At 36.8% G+C, this 18,837-nt stretch overlaps 1 protein-coding gene across 1 annotated transcript; it reads left to right on the forward strand.

Annotated features, from left to right (window-relative positions):
- The first annotated feature begins 1,429 nt into the window (after positions 1-1,429).
- On the forward strand, positions 1,430-18,309 carry LOC127854744 (mucin-5AC-like). Its single transcript, XM_052389801.1, has 16 exons — positions 1,430-1,436; positions 1,943-2,119; positions 2,990-3,265; positions 3,914-4,000; positions 4,236-4,360; positions 4,837-5,041; positions 5,314-5,400; positions 5,884-6,002; positions 6,262-6,466; positions 6,868-6,948; positions 7,383-7,477; positions 7,909-8,113; positions 12,483-12,582; positions 14,006-14,260; positions 16,138-16,226; positions 18,251-18,309. Exons 1-16 carry the CDS (start codon positions 1,430-1,432, stop codon positions 18,307-18,309), a joined length of 2,172 nt encoding a protein of 723 aa, XP_052245761.1.
- The last annotated feature ends 528 nt before the right edge of the window (positions 18,310-18,837 follow it).

Below are 18,837 nucleotides of genomic sequence, written 5' to 3' on the forward strand. Positions count from 1 at the left end.
GAAAGTATTAAATCATGATGGCAAAGATTTACAAGGTTTACAGGGACAACGATTAATGGCTTGAACTTAACTCCAAATCAAATGGTCCATATTTATTTTATATAACAATTGGGTCTGACACTTTTTACCTTCCAGAGGATTTTAACTTGAGGTGTGGAATGTTATCTTTAATACTTTGCTCCAACGTTGTCCGCATTGGTTTCATTGTGAGCTGCGTCAGTATACTATCACTTATCCAAGCTGATCTGTCCGCTTAGATTTCTTTTCATTCAGAAAATGCAATTAATTATTAATAATTACAGTAAGCCCATCGGCAATAATCCTTAACTTTTTATACCTGAGACGATTGATGAAGTTAACACCAACATGTTTTAAAAACAACTTTGTGCTTCTGCTTATGTTAGGATGATGCGTTAATTAAGTGAGGTTTAATATATTGACACGTAACGATAAGCATTGTATTTATGCACCATGCTACAGTGTATTATGTGATTGGTTTAGATAGGTGTCGATAAATCAGCCGTGGAATACCCAAGTGCACGAATCAAACCCGGTCTCTCTCGAGCGCCAACAGGCTTTACGACAGGAACCTGTTTGATTTTGCTGAATACAAATCATATAGATATTCTCTCTGCATGCGTCGTGCTTTGACAACAAGAGTGGCTTTTTATTTTCAACTAAATGTTTTCAATTTTTGGTTGAGCAATTCTGTTTCTAATATTCATGCAATCTTAACAATTAAGCTCGATTCATTAATAATAACTGTACAAACAAGATTGAGGACATCATATACCATGGGTATTCATCATTTCTTCGCATTCATAGTTTGGATTAATTTTATCGTACAAGGTTTGTTCTTTTTATTTGCCTCATTGAAGTTTGAATGTCTAAATATCGGACACAACAATTGTATGTTATCTTTTTTATTGATCACATATATAGCACATTTACGCACGAGTAAAGCATGTCACGGTGTATGTTAATGCATCTTCCGCCATATACAGTGTTGTACGTGTAATGCAACCGTATCGAATCATCAAACACAAAAATGTTTGAGATAATAAGTCAGTGAACACATTAAGGGAATAGAATTTATGAAAGTGTGTTGATTAATTTGTATTTTACGGAAAAAAACATATGATACAAGTTTTTAGTAATTTCTTTTCATTTAATGTCATTTTCATGGTCTGACATCGGTATTAATTAAATAAAAGGCCGGATACAATTCTCTTATTTCTCATTGTGAAATAACTTTCCGTACTAGCACAGTGGACCGTTTCAATAAGCTGACATCGTTAATATTCGCATCATTACGAGGTAATGCTGGCATGTGAATATTATCGTAGTTCGATAAAAAAAAATTGTTCGGAATTTAAACATGTGTTTTTTGCGTTTGTGACTTTTTTCTTTTTAACGAAAGAAGCTACTAATGGATGGTGGGGAGCTGTGGTGTTCCGATGAGTTGTATCATTCTAGTTTGTAATCAATTGTATACCACTCGTGTAGGGTTGATGAATACAACGTCTCACAATCAACTTGTGCGATTAAACATACTGGAACACAACAGTTAATATATATTTTCTTGTTTTAAATCCACCAGGACATTTGTTTGCATAAAGCTATTTAACGCAGTTCCAGATGAATTAAAACACGATTTGAAATGACAACGTATTTCATCACGCATCAGTTTACCTATAAATGTCAGACTGAACATGTTCCCAGGAAAAGAACATGTGTAAGTATTTTAAGCTAGTAACACATTGCAATATAACGTCCGACCAAATTATGACAGTAAACTAGGTCTTGTTTCTAATTAAGTTTTGCAAAAGTGATTGCCGCAGGAGTTGGCAAATGATAAATTGATTTGATGTACACTGTTTATCTAGTTTTACTTTGGACATTCATTGTTTTAATGAATAATACCATTGGTTTGGCGAAATAGCTAGCACTGTCGGCGCGGCATCAACCAGCATATTCGGTTCAGTAACCACTTCCGCGCCACCCGCGTGTGTGGGCGACTGGACGTCGTGGATGGACATTGATGCTAGATGTACGAACGCCGACAATGTCCCCGTCCCGTGCAACGATTACAAGATAAGATACTTCTGCGACTGCAAAGGTAAAGCAATACTAGAATATTTGACCTTAAGATAAAGAGAAGACTAAGCGATTCGTAATTCTAGTAATTGTATCATTAAATCGGGTATATTTTAGAAAACGATTTCAAAATTGAGCTTTAAAACAAACTACGAACATAAAATTCGCATCATGCAAATGATACATATTTGTGTATAGGACAAAGTTTGGTGCTATAGTCGGATTTGACCCATTTCAGGTCATCTTTATTGTAGTAAAACTTTCTTGAAATTATTGCAACAACTCTAATGCGGATCATTTCTAATTTTCTATTTGGTCTTTTTTCTTAATGGTCAATGCATCCTATTATTTACTATTTTTCTTAACATTACTGTATATATCATTACCAACTCTACAAGGCGGCCGTTATGGGTCTAACACTCAATCACTCACTCCATCGGACGGACCTACCGGGAATCTATACCTCGGTAAGACCTCGCTAATCAGAAAAAACAAACACTAAGACCCGGCTTAGATTTGCACATTTGAATCCATGATGATTTTATTAAATTTATTTAAATACTCAAAGAATGGCTTACATCTTGCTTGTTCTCAATACCGATTGTGTCGCCAAAGATATGTAGTATAACACTAACTTTTCTTAGTTGAATACGACATTAATTTACGATTTTCAACTGTTTCGTGCGGGCATACAAATTTAAATAAGTTGGTTTCATTATCCAAGCTGGTAAGCAACTATGTAGATTGTAAACACCTTAGCACTGTTTTCATTTACCGTGAAATAGTTTATAAGTGTCAACCTTTGTACATGTATTGATATTTCAACTAATCGGTTAATACATATTCCAAAGGTATGGCAATTATCTGACGCACACAATTCTTTCTTCCACAGTTGCCTGCACCAGCAAGTGGACAAGCTGGCTCAATAGAGACAAACCGGAAACTGGCGACGGTGACAGGGAAGTCATGACTCAGGGAGAACTAGCAGCCTTCTGTCCGGTCGGCAAGATCACCGCTGTGGAATGTCAGACAGTGGACGGCATCGCCTCCTACAGTACTGGAGAAGTAGCGCAGTGCACCATGGAGGGCGGCTCCGTGTGTCTGAACGGTGACAATGACCCGATCCCGTGCAGTGACTACCAGATCAGATACTACTGCAAGTGTGAAAGTAATTGCCGTTAAGAGAAACTGTGGTTTCAAATGCACTCAGCTCCTCAGTATGATACAATTAAACCCATGTATGCCTAGTGGACTCTCCCATCCTTCTAAATTGGATCAATTTATTTCCAAAATTAGGGATGTCTGGTATACTTATTTCTATATAGAGAATATTTCTTACAGAAATTCCTTTCAGCAAACAGCACAGACCCTGATGAGACGCCGCTTTTTGCGGCGTCTCGTCTGGGTCTACGCTGTTTGCCAAGGCCTTTTTTCTAGACGCAAAGCATAAATGGGTTAAAACATTCACAGGCGTTCAATAATGTTTGACGAGCTTATTAAGCGTGGTTATAAGTCCCCTGACGTATTACAAATTACCACAATCGCTGTTAAAGCAGATCGACATGGGATATTTACACTGTAGACCAGACTCGAAATCATTTCTGTTCTCTGTATCTGTCTTTGTATCATTGAGGATGTGAATTGACCATTTTTGGATGTTAATTTTAATTTTTGATTGAATCACACGAGTTTCAAATTAACTCTTAAATGAATTGTAATTTATGTTTAATTATTGTAGCAGTTATAATTTGGTATTTTTTATCTTTCTCAAGTGGTGACATATTATACTTTCTCGTTCTCAATATCTGTGCTACAGAATTGCCCACCCTGCCAGGCGGCCATATTGGGTCCAACACGCCCACATTAATTCCTCCTGGCGGACCTACAAAAACACCATACCTTGGTAAGACATGTCTTTGGCCTAAAACTAAGAAAAATATTTAATTGCTTGTCCGAATGAAATGCCTATAGTCTTTTTAAGCGGAAAAGATGAAAATCCTTGAAAAAAATACACAAATTGCATATAAAATGTCAACATTTCATTGGATAGAAACCAAAAATAGCCGTGAATAGTAATTTTTCTTGGGGAAATATAACGGAACTAAACAATTATTAAATTGAATGTATTTTCATTATAGACAACGGCTCTACAACCAACCACATATTTTCCACAACACCAACAGAGGCTCCAGTGCCGTGCACTAGCCAGTGGTCAAGTTGGATCAACACGGACACCCCGGACAGCGGCGATGGCGATAGAGAGGTGCGTCAATATTACCGCTCAAACGCGTTCGCAACATCAATACATGTTTCTTTTATTTGTTTAAATGATTGCGCACGCTGATTCTTGTTGACAGTTTGAGTCAAAATGTACCGTTTTCAAATCCTTGCTGGTCAATCAGCGTATGGCTCAATGAGGCTGGCAACATTTGCTATATGCCATATGCACGAAATAATAAACTGATGTTTTATCGCACAGATCTAACAATGTCTTAGTTTTGAAACGCTACACATCGGTAATGCTTAAGTGTGATAGTAGTATGGGACACACAGTCATGGCTATGTATGTATTTATGAAATACACAAATTTACAACTTTCTTGTGCTAAACTACTGTACCGAGAGCTTATCTCAGTCTCGGTTTAGAAACATGATTATATTGCCAACATGGATATATAAACATTATTGTTTGTTCCCAAAACAAATAGTGTAGTGCGTTTACTTTATTTTCCGCTTGCAGTCGTGGACAGCTGCTCAGCGTATGGCCTTCTGTCCTGCTGGCAAGATCACCGCTGTGGAATGTCAGACAGTGGACGGCATCGCCTCCTACAGTACTGGAGAAGTCGCGCAGTGCACCATGGAGGGCGGCTCCGTGTGTCTAAACGGTGACAATGACCCGATCCCGTGCAGTGACTACCAGATCAGATACTATTGCACTTGCGAAGGTTATTACTTATTATCAGTTCTCTGTTAATATTAAATTGCTCAATCATGTAATAATTGACAAACACACACTAAAAATCTACCAGACACACAGCATCCATATATACATATATGTAAGAAATTATCAATACAAGCGTATGTATTTGTCGTTTGGCGAATGGTAATATTGTTTGTGCCCTTCACGAAAACACACACATTTTAATATTATACTCTAAATCGTGCACGTTTTCTTCTTAACGTCGTCTTAAACACAAAAGTTGTTTACTATTTTCAGCCCATCCCACCAATCCTCCGGTTACTATTTCACATGGAACGCCAACCCCAACGCCTGGAGTCACCACAAGAACTCCAACAGTGACCGGTATAGAAATGTGAAGCTGCTTTCATTTACCTACAGAATAGTGAATGTGCAACGATAAACGATGGGCGACGCTTCTCGGATTTTTTTACAATTAGTAAAACGTTCATTGTATCCTGTTGGGTGTATTATTTACCTAAATTACCATTTTTCTGCGTTTGATGGTGCAGAGCATAAGTACTGTGCTTGCTTTAGCAAAATTGGTATTTCTCACTAAGAATACGATTTAGGAATAAGACATGACATGTTTGGAAATCTTTGCGTAAATAAAACTGAATAATGCTGTTCCCTTCAATAGTTTTTACTCTTTCGTGTCACAATCATATATGAAATACATCTATGCAGTTTGTGTAATTATCAAAAGACACGATAGACACGACGTGCATCGCAAATGCGGTTTCGTAATTTAAGCATACACGCACAGTAATAAGAATTGTATACCCATTTACAAATAATTAGATTGTCAAATTGCATTGTGGTTTCAAGTAGCTACTCCATACCGCACGAATGTTACTGCAACAGCCACTGGCGTCCCGCTAGCATGTGTCGGCGCTTGGTCGTCATGGATCAACACGGACACCCCAGATGGCGACGGTGACGTTGAGGTAACATAAACGTAATTTATAACCTGGAATAAAACTCATGAAATCGAACTTTGATTATATAATATGAAGTATGACTAGATCTGTTCAGGAAATATCCTGAACGTTCTTTTCGGTTTATATATTTTATACATGTGTCTATTTATATCGGTTAGTCTTGTGTTGAAATTTAATTTTCAAGCAAATGCTTTCAATAATTCGAGTATGAACTTTTGTACTTACAATTGTATGTCTTAAGAAGGCGGTTTATTTGACATTTCAGTCGTGGAGCGCCGTCCAGAAGTCCGTGTTCTGCCCAATGGGCAAGGTGACCTCTATCGAGTGTGCGACTGTGGACGGTATCGCATCCTACAGTACCGGTGAAATACAGCAGTGCACGCTGGAGACCGGATCTAGATGCATGAACGACGACAACTTCCCCGTTCAGTGCAGTGATTACAAAATCAGATACTTCTGCGACTGCAAAGGTGTGCACGTGTATTTACTTCTGGTTTACTCCGAAAATTAAGTTTGAGCCGCTCTATGGGTTTAATGCATTTGCGCAGTACGCAACGACTTATCCTGGACGACTCTTTACGCTTTTATGGAATCAATAATCAAGTTAATGCCAATGTATCGCCCAAATTATCCTTTGCACAGGATAATCTGAGACGATATAATGTAGTACGACATATTAAGGGAATTTGCAAATATAAGCACTAAATGACATAAATTGTATATACCTACTTGTGCTTTAATACACTACCTGTTTTATAACCTCAGCATTTTATACTACACAACTTTATTGCATCGTCATTAAATCGACGCAAATAAGTGGCCCATGCGGATGTTCCAACAGGAAAATAAAATGAGTGTTTCAAAATTCCAGTTCAACCGACTCTACCCGCAACTGTCGGCTCCAACACACCAACATTGACTCCTCATGGTTCTACCCAGAATCCATATAAACGTGAGTTGTTTGCAGTTGTTATGGTCAGTTTCAATTAAAATGTAAGTTAAATGCAATTGTTTGTTTTCGTGTAAAATCAAACATGTCGTACTCGAAGTGGATCTAAGATTCCAATTATCATATCACTATCGTTATGATATAAATCAATCAATAAAGTACTAGTAATTGATAAAATATTTACTTTGTGCTTACTTCCTAACTAGAATGAATTCAGTTATATGTTCGTTAAAATAAATATATACTTCAAACTGTTTAGTAAGTTTATGTCACAAGAAAAATAAATAGACGAACCACACTAAATACACAAATAATTTATTAATTTATTTTACTTTTGCCTCCGTGCCTGAAAAAAGATCATCTTATAGATCAAATTATATATATCTAGTTTCCATATGATCTGGATCTCAACGCGTGTGTACATTTCTATGACTCAGAATTGACCACCAGCCAGACATCATTGCCATGCACCAGCCAGTGGTCATCCTGGATCAACAAGGACAAGCCCGACACCGGTGACGGCGACCGAGAGGTGGGTAACCATAGAACATGCATCGTTGTTAAGTTGTGACGGGATATCTATATTATCTGAACTATTCAATTCATTCAAAGGTTGAAGTAATCATGCGTTAATCGTTTCCATCAAAAGCTAGGTGCATTTATGTAATGTATTATCGTTGGCAACTAGGAATGATAATAAGCCCTTTCATTACTAGAGTGATTGCAAGATTGTTACACATGCTAATAAGCCCTTTCATTACTAGAGTGATTGCAAGATTGTTACACATGCTAATAAGCCCTTTCATTACTAGAGAGATTGCAAGATTGTTACACATATTTTCGTTGTGAGTCATGTAAGACACAGACAAAAAGATAAAAGATAACTGTTTACCCGAAATTATAATCAAAATATATTCTGCCTTACACCAGATAGTTGATCCCAAATTGCGTCCGCACTTTTAGTCGTGGACCGCTGCTCAGCGCTCGGCCTTCTGTCCGGCTGGCAAGATCACCGCTGTGGAATGTCAGACAGTGGACGGCATCGCCTCTTACAGTACTGGGGAAGTCACGCAGTGCACCATGGAGGGCGGCTCCGTGTGTCTGAACGGTGACAATGACCCGATCCCGTGCAGTGACTACCAAATCAGATACTATTGCAAGTGTGAAGGTATGTTTGTATGTATATAGACTTATATAATTAGAACGAATTAGACACGTGTTCGTGTTCTTAGAAGTTTACAATATACGTTGACATTTTTGTTATAAAACACCCGACGTATGTAGAGCCTGATATTCTTTAAATGTAAATTTATCACATTATTGAACACATATTTTTCTTTGTGGTGACGTTATATTGGAGTGTATAACTAATTTATTACTAGCATCAACAACATTACATGGTCATTCGATGGTCTTTTCTTAAAGCACGTTTTACAGTTAATAGAGAAATTCATAAGGGCCATTTATCATCCTCAGATGGTGGCCCTCAATCAATTGTGTTCAAATGATGCCCCATGGGGTCGTATAAATCTTTAATTATGACACCAAGCCACGATATATTATGTTCATGATTTCAGCTAATTTTGTTGGTTTGTACTGACTTCTAGGTAATGCTCACCTGATTTCTAAACTAAAATGTAAGTATTGTTTAAATGAACGCAACTCGAAACCAACTCTAAATAAAAATAAGTTTTCGATTTAAAACCTTTGAATTATGTTAATCAAAGCGCTGAAAGCACTGAATTTGTACGCTATTGCATAATCTTAGACGCGACTCAGTTTTCAAAATTATGTTACAGCTTTTTGTATCGCACGTTTGAAATGAACAAAACCCATTCAAATTTATAAAGAGTGTGTCTTAAAGCACGGGTCGAATTGTGGGTGCACTGTTTATCCTAATAGTTATGTTATAGAGATAACTTAGACAAAATAACAACAATATGTCTCTTTTTCTTTCGCAATTGGTTCCTGCAATGGCAACCATCTTTAGAATGTCGGTTTCCTTGCTAGATAATAACTAGCCTAGAATCATGTACATGTTGTGTTATGTGTATCTAATATTTTAATTATTTTCTTTAAATTATTGAGCAACAATTTTGCCGACATGACAAATTACATAACGTAGAAAGATGAGCCCCCTCTGTACGTTACTTATGACGTTATTTTGGTCCGTTATGACGCTTTAAAAAAAAACTATTACGTCATGGATAACGACATTTATTTTATTGCTGAGCACTTTTTCTCACGCATAGACTCGCATAATCCCAACTGGATCGATTCCCCAAGGCATCCGTATCAGCGCAACTCTTATCAATTACTGCATACTTACTTCTTTTCTCGTCGCTGTTCAATGCCAGATTATCCCGTACATTCCATTTTAAATAGTAAACTCAAGAATTTCATAAACATAAACATTCACCTTTTTTCTTAAGTAGCAAATTAAGTTTTGGCATATGTGACAATTAAAAGATGTGATGAAATAATGTCCAATCGAGACGGGGTTTTCCAACTGAACACACGTATGTCGCCAGACTTGCTGTTCAATAAATACACCAACACATTTCACGTGACGTTGTACACGTCTTCATAGTTTTCGCGCGCTTTTTACTGAGACAGAGAAACCGCAAAAATACACGAAGCACTGTTTATTTGAAGCTACAATTTGTTAATGTGGCGTTGACAATAATATTCAGAAGCGAGTTTCGGATTACAAATTTATTTATGCCAATTCGAGAATTCGACAAAAGAATTTAGTGGTATGTAATGAATTCAACTTTAAGTTATTAAAATTCTTTACGTCAAATATATGATTTAATTGTATTTTGAATGTAGTGCGCAATTTCCACGAGAAGAGCAAATGTGGAATAAATCTCTTGCTCAGAAAAATTCCAGTGGTCAGGGCGGGATTCGAACCAGGGTACACTCGTTTACTACGCCAGCGATCTACCATTACACCACTGTTCCGACTCATTTATCGACTGCATAATTTTACTGCACTTATACAGGCCTACGAGTGCTGTCGCTAATGCGAAGCGTGCACTCTCATTGGCCAATATCGATTGTTTACAACGACGCTCCGCCCAGCGTACCTAAGCTCATACTGGCTTGCAAAACTCGCTACATTACAGTCGATTGGTGTATAGCGGATTTTAGTGAGTAACGGATAGCTTAAACGTTTTTTGCAAAATACTTTCATTTATGTTAAGATTTATAGTTTTCTATTTGAATACAAAAAGCCTATCATTGTTAAGTCGATTCATGCTTTTGTTGATGTGTGACCTTTTCGACATTATTTTAAGGGAGACAACTCTGAGTGGATTTAGTGAGGTCGGGGGGGTACTCGATCATCTACTGCAGTGCGTCTGCATAGAGTTCTGTGTTGATGCAATTATAACTTCCCAATAATTTGCAGATATAACTTATATGGTATGATTTTTTTTGTAATTTGTTATTAGCTTAGTATCTTTGATTTAATTGTAGTTTATGTTTATGCTTTATTTTGATTTTATTGTGTTTAAAGTAGGTAAAAACGAAACATGCCAAAAGCGGGTGGGGTATGGAAAAATATATTATTTGTTAAGTTTGGGCAAATTAGAAGTTTGATTACCTTTGGTAAAATACTTTTCTTTGAAAAGAACAATTATTTTAAAACAAATAACTATGCTGTCTTTAAATGTTATTGAATGGTTTATTGTTATAACTTATAGAAACCTTTTTTTTCAGGAACATCACAGTATCAACAGAAGTCAGAAACTGGAATACTGTATCTCATTCTGCATGAAGCTCAAGAATTCTACACCTGGAATGTTATTAACTCTTGCAATTAATATTATACATCACCACAGTTACATAACTATCTTCTTTGAAAAAAATTAAATAAAGATACTTCAGATGTGTGTCTACTTCATACCTTTACATTAAAAAATATCCTACACATTCAGAAATGTAATAAAATGGATGGTGGTTTAAGTTGCTACACATCCAATGTTGTCATGTAGTCACTTAACATAACATGTGATGTGTTGACATGACTATTAACACTGCTAAGAAAACATTTACAACTGTTCCTTTTTTCGAAAGCAAAACAAGGTCACGTTATGTACGCACCGTTTTTGTGACGACAGGAAAAGTGCAGACGAATGGTTTCTTGAATTTTGCAGATTTTGTTTGGTAAACATAATGTTCATTGATGTAATATTTTAGTATTATGTGTCCTTTACAAAAGTAAGAATGCTCAGAAACCAAATTGATGCGTACCATATAAAATAAGAATGAAAGCTGCAGCTCGGGATTTAGTGAATAACGGACATGTGGTGACCCATATTCAGGAATGTGGGGATTGTCTCAAAATAAATATAAACTCAATTGTAGTTGTCCATGTGGTAAGCGTGTGGCTTTGATATTAATAAGTAAAAACATCATTTTTAATGAAAAACAATCAAATTATAATGAAAAATCGATTTCTCTGAAAACATATTTTCCGCTATCAAATCTATATTTAGATTCAACTCAAAATGACCCGAATATAGGGTGCATCGCTTTGAACAGCAATTACTTCATCAATTGTGCAGCGATTTCCATGAATTTGGTCTTATTAAACGCAGAAATGAATTTCCTTTCTGGAAATGGACATATATTGCAATTATTTTTTACAAATGCTGTGTCAAATTTCAAGAAATAACACGATACACATGTAATCCGATAAAGACCTAAGCGATCCGGTAATGGCTGAATCAGTGTACCGTAAATTCGCGCTGTAAACAAATAATATTTTTTCGGAAATTTAAAACCACTGGCATGTTTCAATAGGAAAGACATGTGTCTATCTAGGTTTAATGGTTTAATTACCGAATGCATGGTGTATACGTTGAAATGAGACTCGAAGTCCTTAGCTATCCGTTATACACCAATCGACTGTATTTGTACGCTATCGCGTCCAAATAAAAAATTGAAATATTGCTAAAATATACTGTTATTTGTTGCAATAATTATAGTTAATGTGACATTAAAGTGACATTAAACGTACTTGAAACTTTGAAAATTACATTTTATTTAGATCAAAATAACATTTATACGATTGTTGAATAAGAACACCATCTTTTATATTCGGCGGAAAAACAACAACATTCGGATCGTCAACCATACAACAGCATATCATAATACATGTTATTGGTCCTATAACTGTCGACACACTCATTGCAGTGCTTACCTCCTCGTCATAGGTCAACAATTACCAGTCAGTTGAAATTTAAATCATACGATATTAGGAAGGATTTCAAGTGTGTAACTTTTTCTCATTTGAAACAAAGCAGTGAATTTTCTGGATATCCGAACCGTAATGTATGATTAACTATCAAACGCAAAAAGTCAACAGAAGATAACTATTTGCAACCATAAATATTGTAACAAATATTTTAATCGATTTTTCATCACGAGGTGTACTGACGGCAGATTTTTCAGATTTCTTCATTACCAGGCATATAGCGTAGAGTGTGCAGTGACATCATAGTTTTACTGTACTTGTATTTTCTATTCAGCCCGCAATGATTCGTCGGGTGCCGGCAATCCGCTGTCGGTGCAGAACACTCAACTGTCGTCGTCGGCGGATGTTACACACGCGGGCGGATGGGCTTCCAAGTAAAGTGTCGAGTTTCTTTAAATATAAATAATACTTGAAGCCAAATGTGATCGATATATATAAGTGGCCACCGGGTGTGATCGAATAAAATGTTTTACGTAGAAGTCAATTAATGCTTAACTGTTGTCAAATAATTATTTACATGTCGCAACTTTCTACGATGGTAATCTTAAAGGGCATTTAAAAGGGCGATGTTGCCAGCGGTTAGTGAAATGGATCACATGCCAATAGCTGTACCAAGCGAGCGTATAAATAATGAAATATATTGCACACTTATAATAAGCGTACGTATTTGGTTCAGTACATGATCACCATGGAAAACAGCAAAACAAAATATGGCCTATGTGGGTAAAAATGGTATCGCATTAGTTTAAAACACTAATATTTGGCTTAAATACTCATAAACAAAACTCACGGGGGGGGGGGGGGGGGGGGGGATGTGTGTACGGGCGCTGTCTGCGTTTAATTTTGGGCAGTTGCAACTGACTGACAAAATGGCGTCTGTTTTAGGCTAATTATTGAATGAGGAACGTTCTTTTCGCCTTTTAAGCCACTTCATGTATATAAAATGATATTTATTTGAAATAAAAACGCCCATTCGATTCTACAAAGGTCACGAAATTAAAAAACATATTTATTGATATTTTTTTTCTTTAATAACGATATACGATCTTGCAATTTAAAAATAGAGAAAAACGAAAATCATAGATCCAAATCGGTATACGCATTTAAAACAAATGAAAAGTTTTTAACAGGATGGAAATATCATGCCTCTTCTACAAATATGCCGAAAAAGACGCCATTGTGTTAGTCAGTTACAACTGATCTTACTTAAACACCGTAAGCCCCCTTAAACGAAAGCGCACCCAACACACGCCCTCCCACCTGTGAGCATTTACCTTTGATTATTAAAACTTCCCTAATTCTTTTTTATTCATATCGCGGGAAACACTTGATTTGCTTTATCAGTTGTATATTCTGTTCAATACTCTTTGTATCAATATATTAGTTAAGTCAGATAGGCCCATCTGACCGATGGCTTTACTATCTATATTACATGTAAGTACGAATTTTATTTTTAATAAGAGTGTTAAACGTTTCAACGCTGCACTAAGGACAGATACCTCTTTTTGCATTGTATATTGCATAGTTTAACAATGTTAGTTCTATTCTTTAACAATATAATAACCAGTAGCTTGATTGTAGAATGTTGTTTAGTTCAAACGTCACAATACAGACGCAGAGAGGCACGGGGTTCGTTTTCTGGTCGTGGAGTGATTTCAGAATCTTTCCAAAAGCACGAACTACTATGTCTACTCGGGTAACAGATTAGAGAGTGTCTTTATAAACAATGGGCGTCCGAAACAATCGAGCTAACACAAACAGATTTAAGAAATAATCAACGACGAAAACTTCTTGCAGGTCCCGGGACTTCAAATCCTATATTCAGGTAGACCTCCTCGCAACCTATGACGTCACGGACGTGGCAATTCTGGAACGGGCGGACGGACGGGAGTGGACGGTAGCGTACACATTCCTGTTTAGCACAGACGGTGTCCACTTCAGTCCGTTACTGAACACTAGAGATGGCGGTGAAGCGAAGTTGTTCGACGGAAACGCTGACCCTAACACATCGGTCACCAGCAATTTCACCGCCATGACTGCACGATGGATAAGGTTATTCATTTGCATTTTTATGGCTATGTTTTTCTAAGAAGCCGTTTTTTATTTGCGTCCATCGACACAAATCTGCACAAACACATACACTTGGATACTTATACGAAATTCTCACAAATAATATTGATACCTGATAAAACCAGTCTGATTTTTTTTATAAAATACAGTGTTAGAATTTTAGATTTTTATGCAATATTTCCTGGATCTAAAGCCACGCATAGGTAGAATTATTTTTGTACAAATGTCGTTAACAAAAAATGGATCTATGTCAGAGGTTTAAAATGCTTAGATGAATTAGGAAAATCATGGCTCTTCTCTTTTCTGACAAAAAGTAAGCAAATAGTAGAAACAATGGACATTCTTACAATAGTGCCTTAATCAATAAGGAAACGTAAAAATGTTTCACTTGAATCCATTTTTACGTTCAACGATCTTCAGCTCAACAGTGTTCTTTAAATAAAGGTCATGTTGAAATGAACATTTTGAAAGTCTTTCTTATTCATCAATTTATCGGGAACCTTTCGCTCAATGTTTGCATGCTTCTTTATTATGCCCCCCTTCGAAGAAGAGGGGGTATATTGCTTTGCTCATGTCGGTCGGTCGGTCGGTATGTCGGTCCGTCCACCAGGTGGTTTCCGAATGATAACTCAAGAACGCTTGGGGCTAGGATCATGAAACTTCATAGGTACATTGATCATGACTCGCAGATGACCCCTATTGATTTTGAGGTCACTAGGTCAAAGGTCAAGGTCACGGTGACCCGAAATAGTAAAATGGTTTCCGGATGATAACTCAAGAACGCATACGCCTAGGATCATGAAACTTCATGGGTAGATTGATCATGACTGGCAGATGACCCCTATTGATTTTGAGGTCACTAGGTCAAAGGTCAAGGTCACGGTGACCCGAAATAGTAAAAAGGTTTCCGGATGATAACTCAAGAACGCATACGCCTAGGATCATGAAACTTCATGGGTAGATTGATCATGACTCGCAGATGACCCCTATTGATTTTGAGGTCACTAGGTCAAAGGTCAAGGTCACGGTGACCCGAAATAGTAAAATAGTTTCCGAATGATAACTCAAGAACGCATACGCCTAGGATCATGAAACTTCATGGGTAGATTGATCATGACTCGCAGATGACCCCTATCGATTTTGAGGTCACTAGGTCAAAGGTCAAGGTCACGGTGACCCGAAATAGTAAAATGGTTTTCGGATGATAACTCAAGAACGCATACGCCTAGGATCATGAAACTTCATAGGTAGATTGATCATGACTCGCAGATGACCCCTATTGATTTTGAGGTCACAAGGTCAAAGGTCAAGGTCACGGTGACCCGAAATAGAAAAATGATTTTCGGATGATAACTCAAGAACGCTTTTGCCTAGGATCATGACACTTCATAGGTAGATTGATCGTGACTCGCAGATGACCCCTATTGATTTTCAGGTCACTATGTCAAAGGTCAAGGTCACAGTGACAAAAATCGTATTCACACAATGGCTGCCACTACAACGGACAGCCCATATGGGGGGCATGCATGTTTTACAAACAGCCCTTGTTTTACTTGTTTTGTGCATAGAAAAGTAATAAAAACTGTCGTAAGATAACAGATTAATATCAGTTTCGGAGGAATATAACCAGGAAATCAACGGCTTCCCTATGCCTATGCCGATATCATCTTCGTCCCATTTCAAACTTTTTGATAAGATAATCGCCCAGTATATTCTATATATTAAAGCAGATATGATATTTAAAAACAGGCATTTGATAAATTGGGTTTGGAGACAATGATCGATCCCAGTGTTTGCGTCTCTATTGAAGTCTGAAGAAAATAACATGAATATTCATTTACTCGTGCGTTTGTGTACAGAATTTATCCGAATGCATCGATGGGGTCCATCGCTCTGGGTTTCGACGTGTTGGGTTGCCATGGAAACACGGTCATTAGCACTGCACAAGGTAGGTAATCTATAATTTCAAACCAATCCACAGATGATACCAAGACCACCTCTGAAGATCAGCCAAAATGCTAAAATATAACGAAACAAAGGACAGTCAACAAATACCAACATATACACACCTAACGTTCAGTCAACAACCGCCAACATATACACAACTATAGGTCAGTCGACAACTACCAACTTATAAAAAGCTAAAGGTCCGTCAAATACAGCCAACATATATACAACTATATGTCAGTCGACAACTACCAACATATACACAGCTAAAGGTCCGTCAAATAATGCCAACATATATATACAATTATTGGTCAGTTAACAACTACCAACATATACACAGCTAAAGGTCCGTCAAATAATGCCAACATATATACAACTATATGTCAGTCGACAACTACCAACATATACACAGCTAAAGGTCCGTCAAATAATGCCAACATATATACAATTATTGGTCAGTTGACAACTACCAACATATACACAGCTAAAGGTCCGTCAAATAATGCCAACATATATACAACTATAGGTCAGTCGACAACTACCAACATATACACAGCTTAAGGTCCGTTAAATAATGCCAACAAATATACAATTATTGGTAAGTTGACAACTACCAACATATACACAGCTAAAGGTCCGTCAAATACAGCCAACATACATAAAACTCAAGGTCAGTCAACAACCTATCGGTCATTAAATGCTAACACGTGTAAATCTTAAGGGCAGTCAAATAATGCCAACAAACATACAACTCGAGGTCAGTCAACAACTGTTCGGTTATTTAATGCTAACATGTGTAAATCTTAAGGGCAGTCAAATAATGCCAACATACATAGAACTCGAGGTCAGTCGTCAACTGATCGGCCATTTAATGCTAACATGTGCAAATCTAAAGATCAGTCAACAACCGATCGGTCATTTAATGCTAACATGTGTCAATCTTAAGGGCAGTCAAATAATGCCAACATACATAGAACTCGAGGTCAGTCAACAACTGATCGGTCATTTAATGCTAACATGTGCAAATCTAAAGATCAGTCAAAAACCGATCGGTCATTTAATGCTAACATGTGTAAATTTTAAGGGCAGTCAAATAATGCCAACATACATACAACTAGAGGTCAGTCAACAACTGATCGGTCATTTAATGCTTACATGTGCAAATCTAAATTTCAGTCAACAATATATCGGTCATTTAATGCTAACATGTGTAAATCTAAAGGACAGTCAAATAATGCCAACATACATAGAACTCGAGGTCAGTCAACAACTGATCGGTCATTTAATGCCAACATGTGTAAATATCAAGGTAAGTCAAAAACCGCTTGAAGTCCTAACAATTTCATAAGATCAACAGATTTTTGTGGAAATAGAAAATTACGTATTTTTTTGTTCATTGAGAAAAACGTTTTGCAAAATTGGACTCATTTAACAATCGAGGAATGAAGTTCATGATGGTAAATATTACAAAATATATATTGCAAAATTGTTGTTCACATAAATTTTAAATTCACATAAAGGACTTATTTATGTGTAATGTTAAAAAATACACATTCAAACAGAAACCCGGCATGTGCAGTCACAGACCAGTACATGGACCCTCAGCAACCTTCAGTCCGGGCTCGCAACTTCCGGTGTCGCAGTTCTTGCGCTTATTGTACTGATTGTGATGGTCGCTCTCTTCAAAAAGTATCGTAAGAAGTAGGTAAATATGGTATTTCGTCAGAAAACAGAACAAAACAAAATCTCAACAGTTCCGGGCAAAATGCTTTCATAATTTATATCATTATTAGAACTGAAATCATGCAATATTTAAAATAAATGCTTTACTATCCGAACATCAAATAGCAAAAACTATTTTACTATGGTACATTTATGCTAATTATGTTTTCATTCATTTATATCGAGGGGTTCTTACATACTTCTGAATTCTCAGAAAGAGTGCCTTTTTTATATTATGTGCATGTTTTGTATAATACGAATTCTATGATAATGATGTTTTAATGAAAACAGTTTTTTCTTCAGCAAAGTCGCTGCACAGAACGGAACTGATGTGCTTCTTTGAACGCCGGATTTCCATATAATTGTGATATCATTAAGAAATATAAGCCAGGTTAGCGCTGCACTTAAAATCGGAATCAATAGATCAACCAAGACATTTTATTAAATTAAAGGACGCTTACCCACCTGTACTCTAGAAACAAGTTTAGACCAAAACAATAAAATTGATAATGTCTGTTTAGAATTTGTTCTATAATTATTGTAACATCTGCGAGGGAATAAACATATTATGTATTTAACAATAACTTCTCCTATATCTCCTTGCAAGCAATGCCCTATAAATTCGAGTTAGTTCCGCGCCACCTCCTGTCCTTAGCGCAACTTTCTTGGCATTATCTACATCTTGTGTGGGCACTTGTAAAATTGTCAATTAGATCTGCAACAAACAAATGTTTTTGCGCAAGTAACAACTTGTGCATGTTCAAAGCAATCGTTATTTGTAGTTATACTTGGGTGGAAATTTGCTCGTCACACAGGCATAAGACATCGATTTGCTTTTAAAATCTTCATCATGCCACAACGTATCAACATCCTTACGTTTCCAAACGGGT

The sequence above is a fragment of the Dreissena polymorpha genome, chromosome 13 (assembly GCF_020536995.1).
Source record: "Dreissena polymorpha isolate Duluth1 chromosome 13, UMN_Dpol_1.0, whole genome shotgun sequence".
Taxonomy (NCBI): Eukaryota; Metazoa; Mollusca; class Bivalvia; order Myida; family Dreissenidae; genus Dreissena; species Dreissena polymorpha.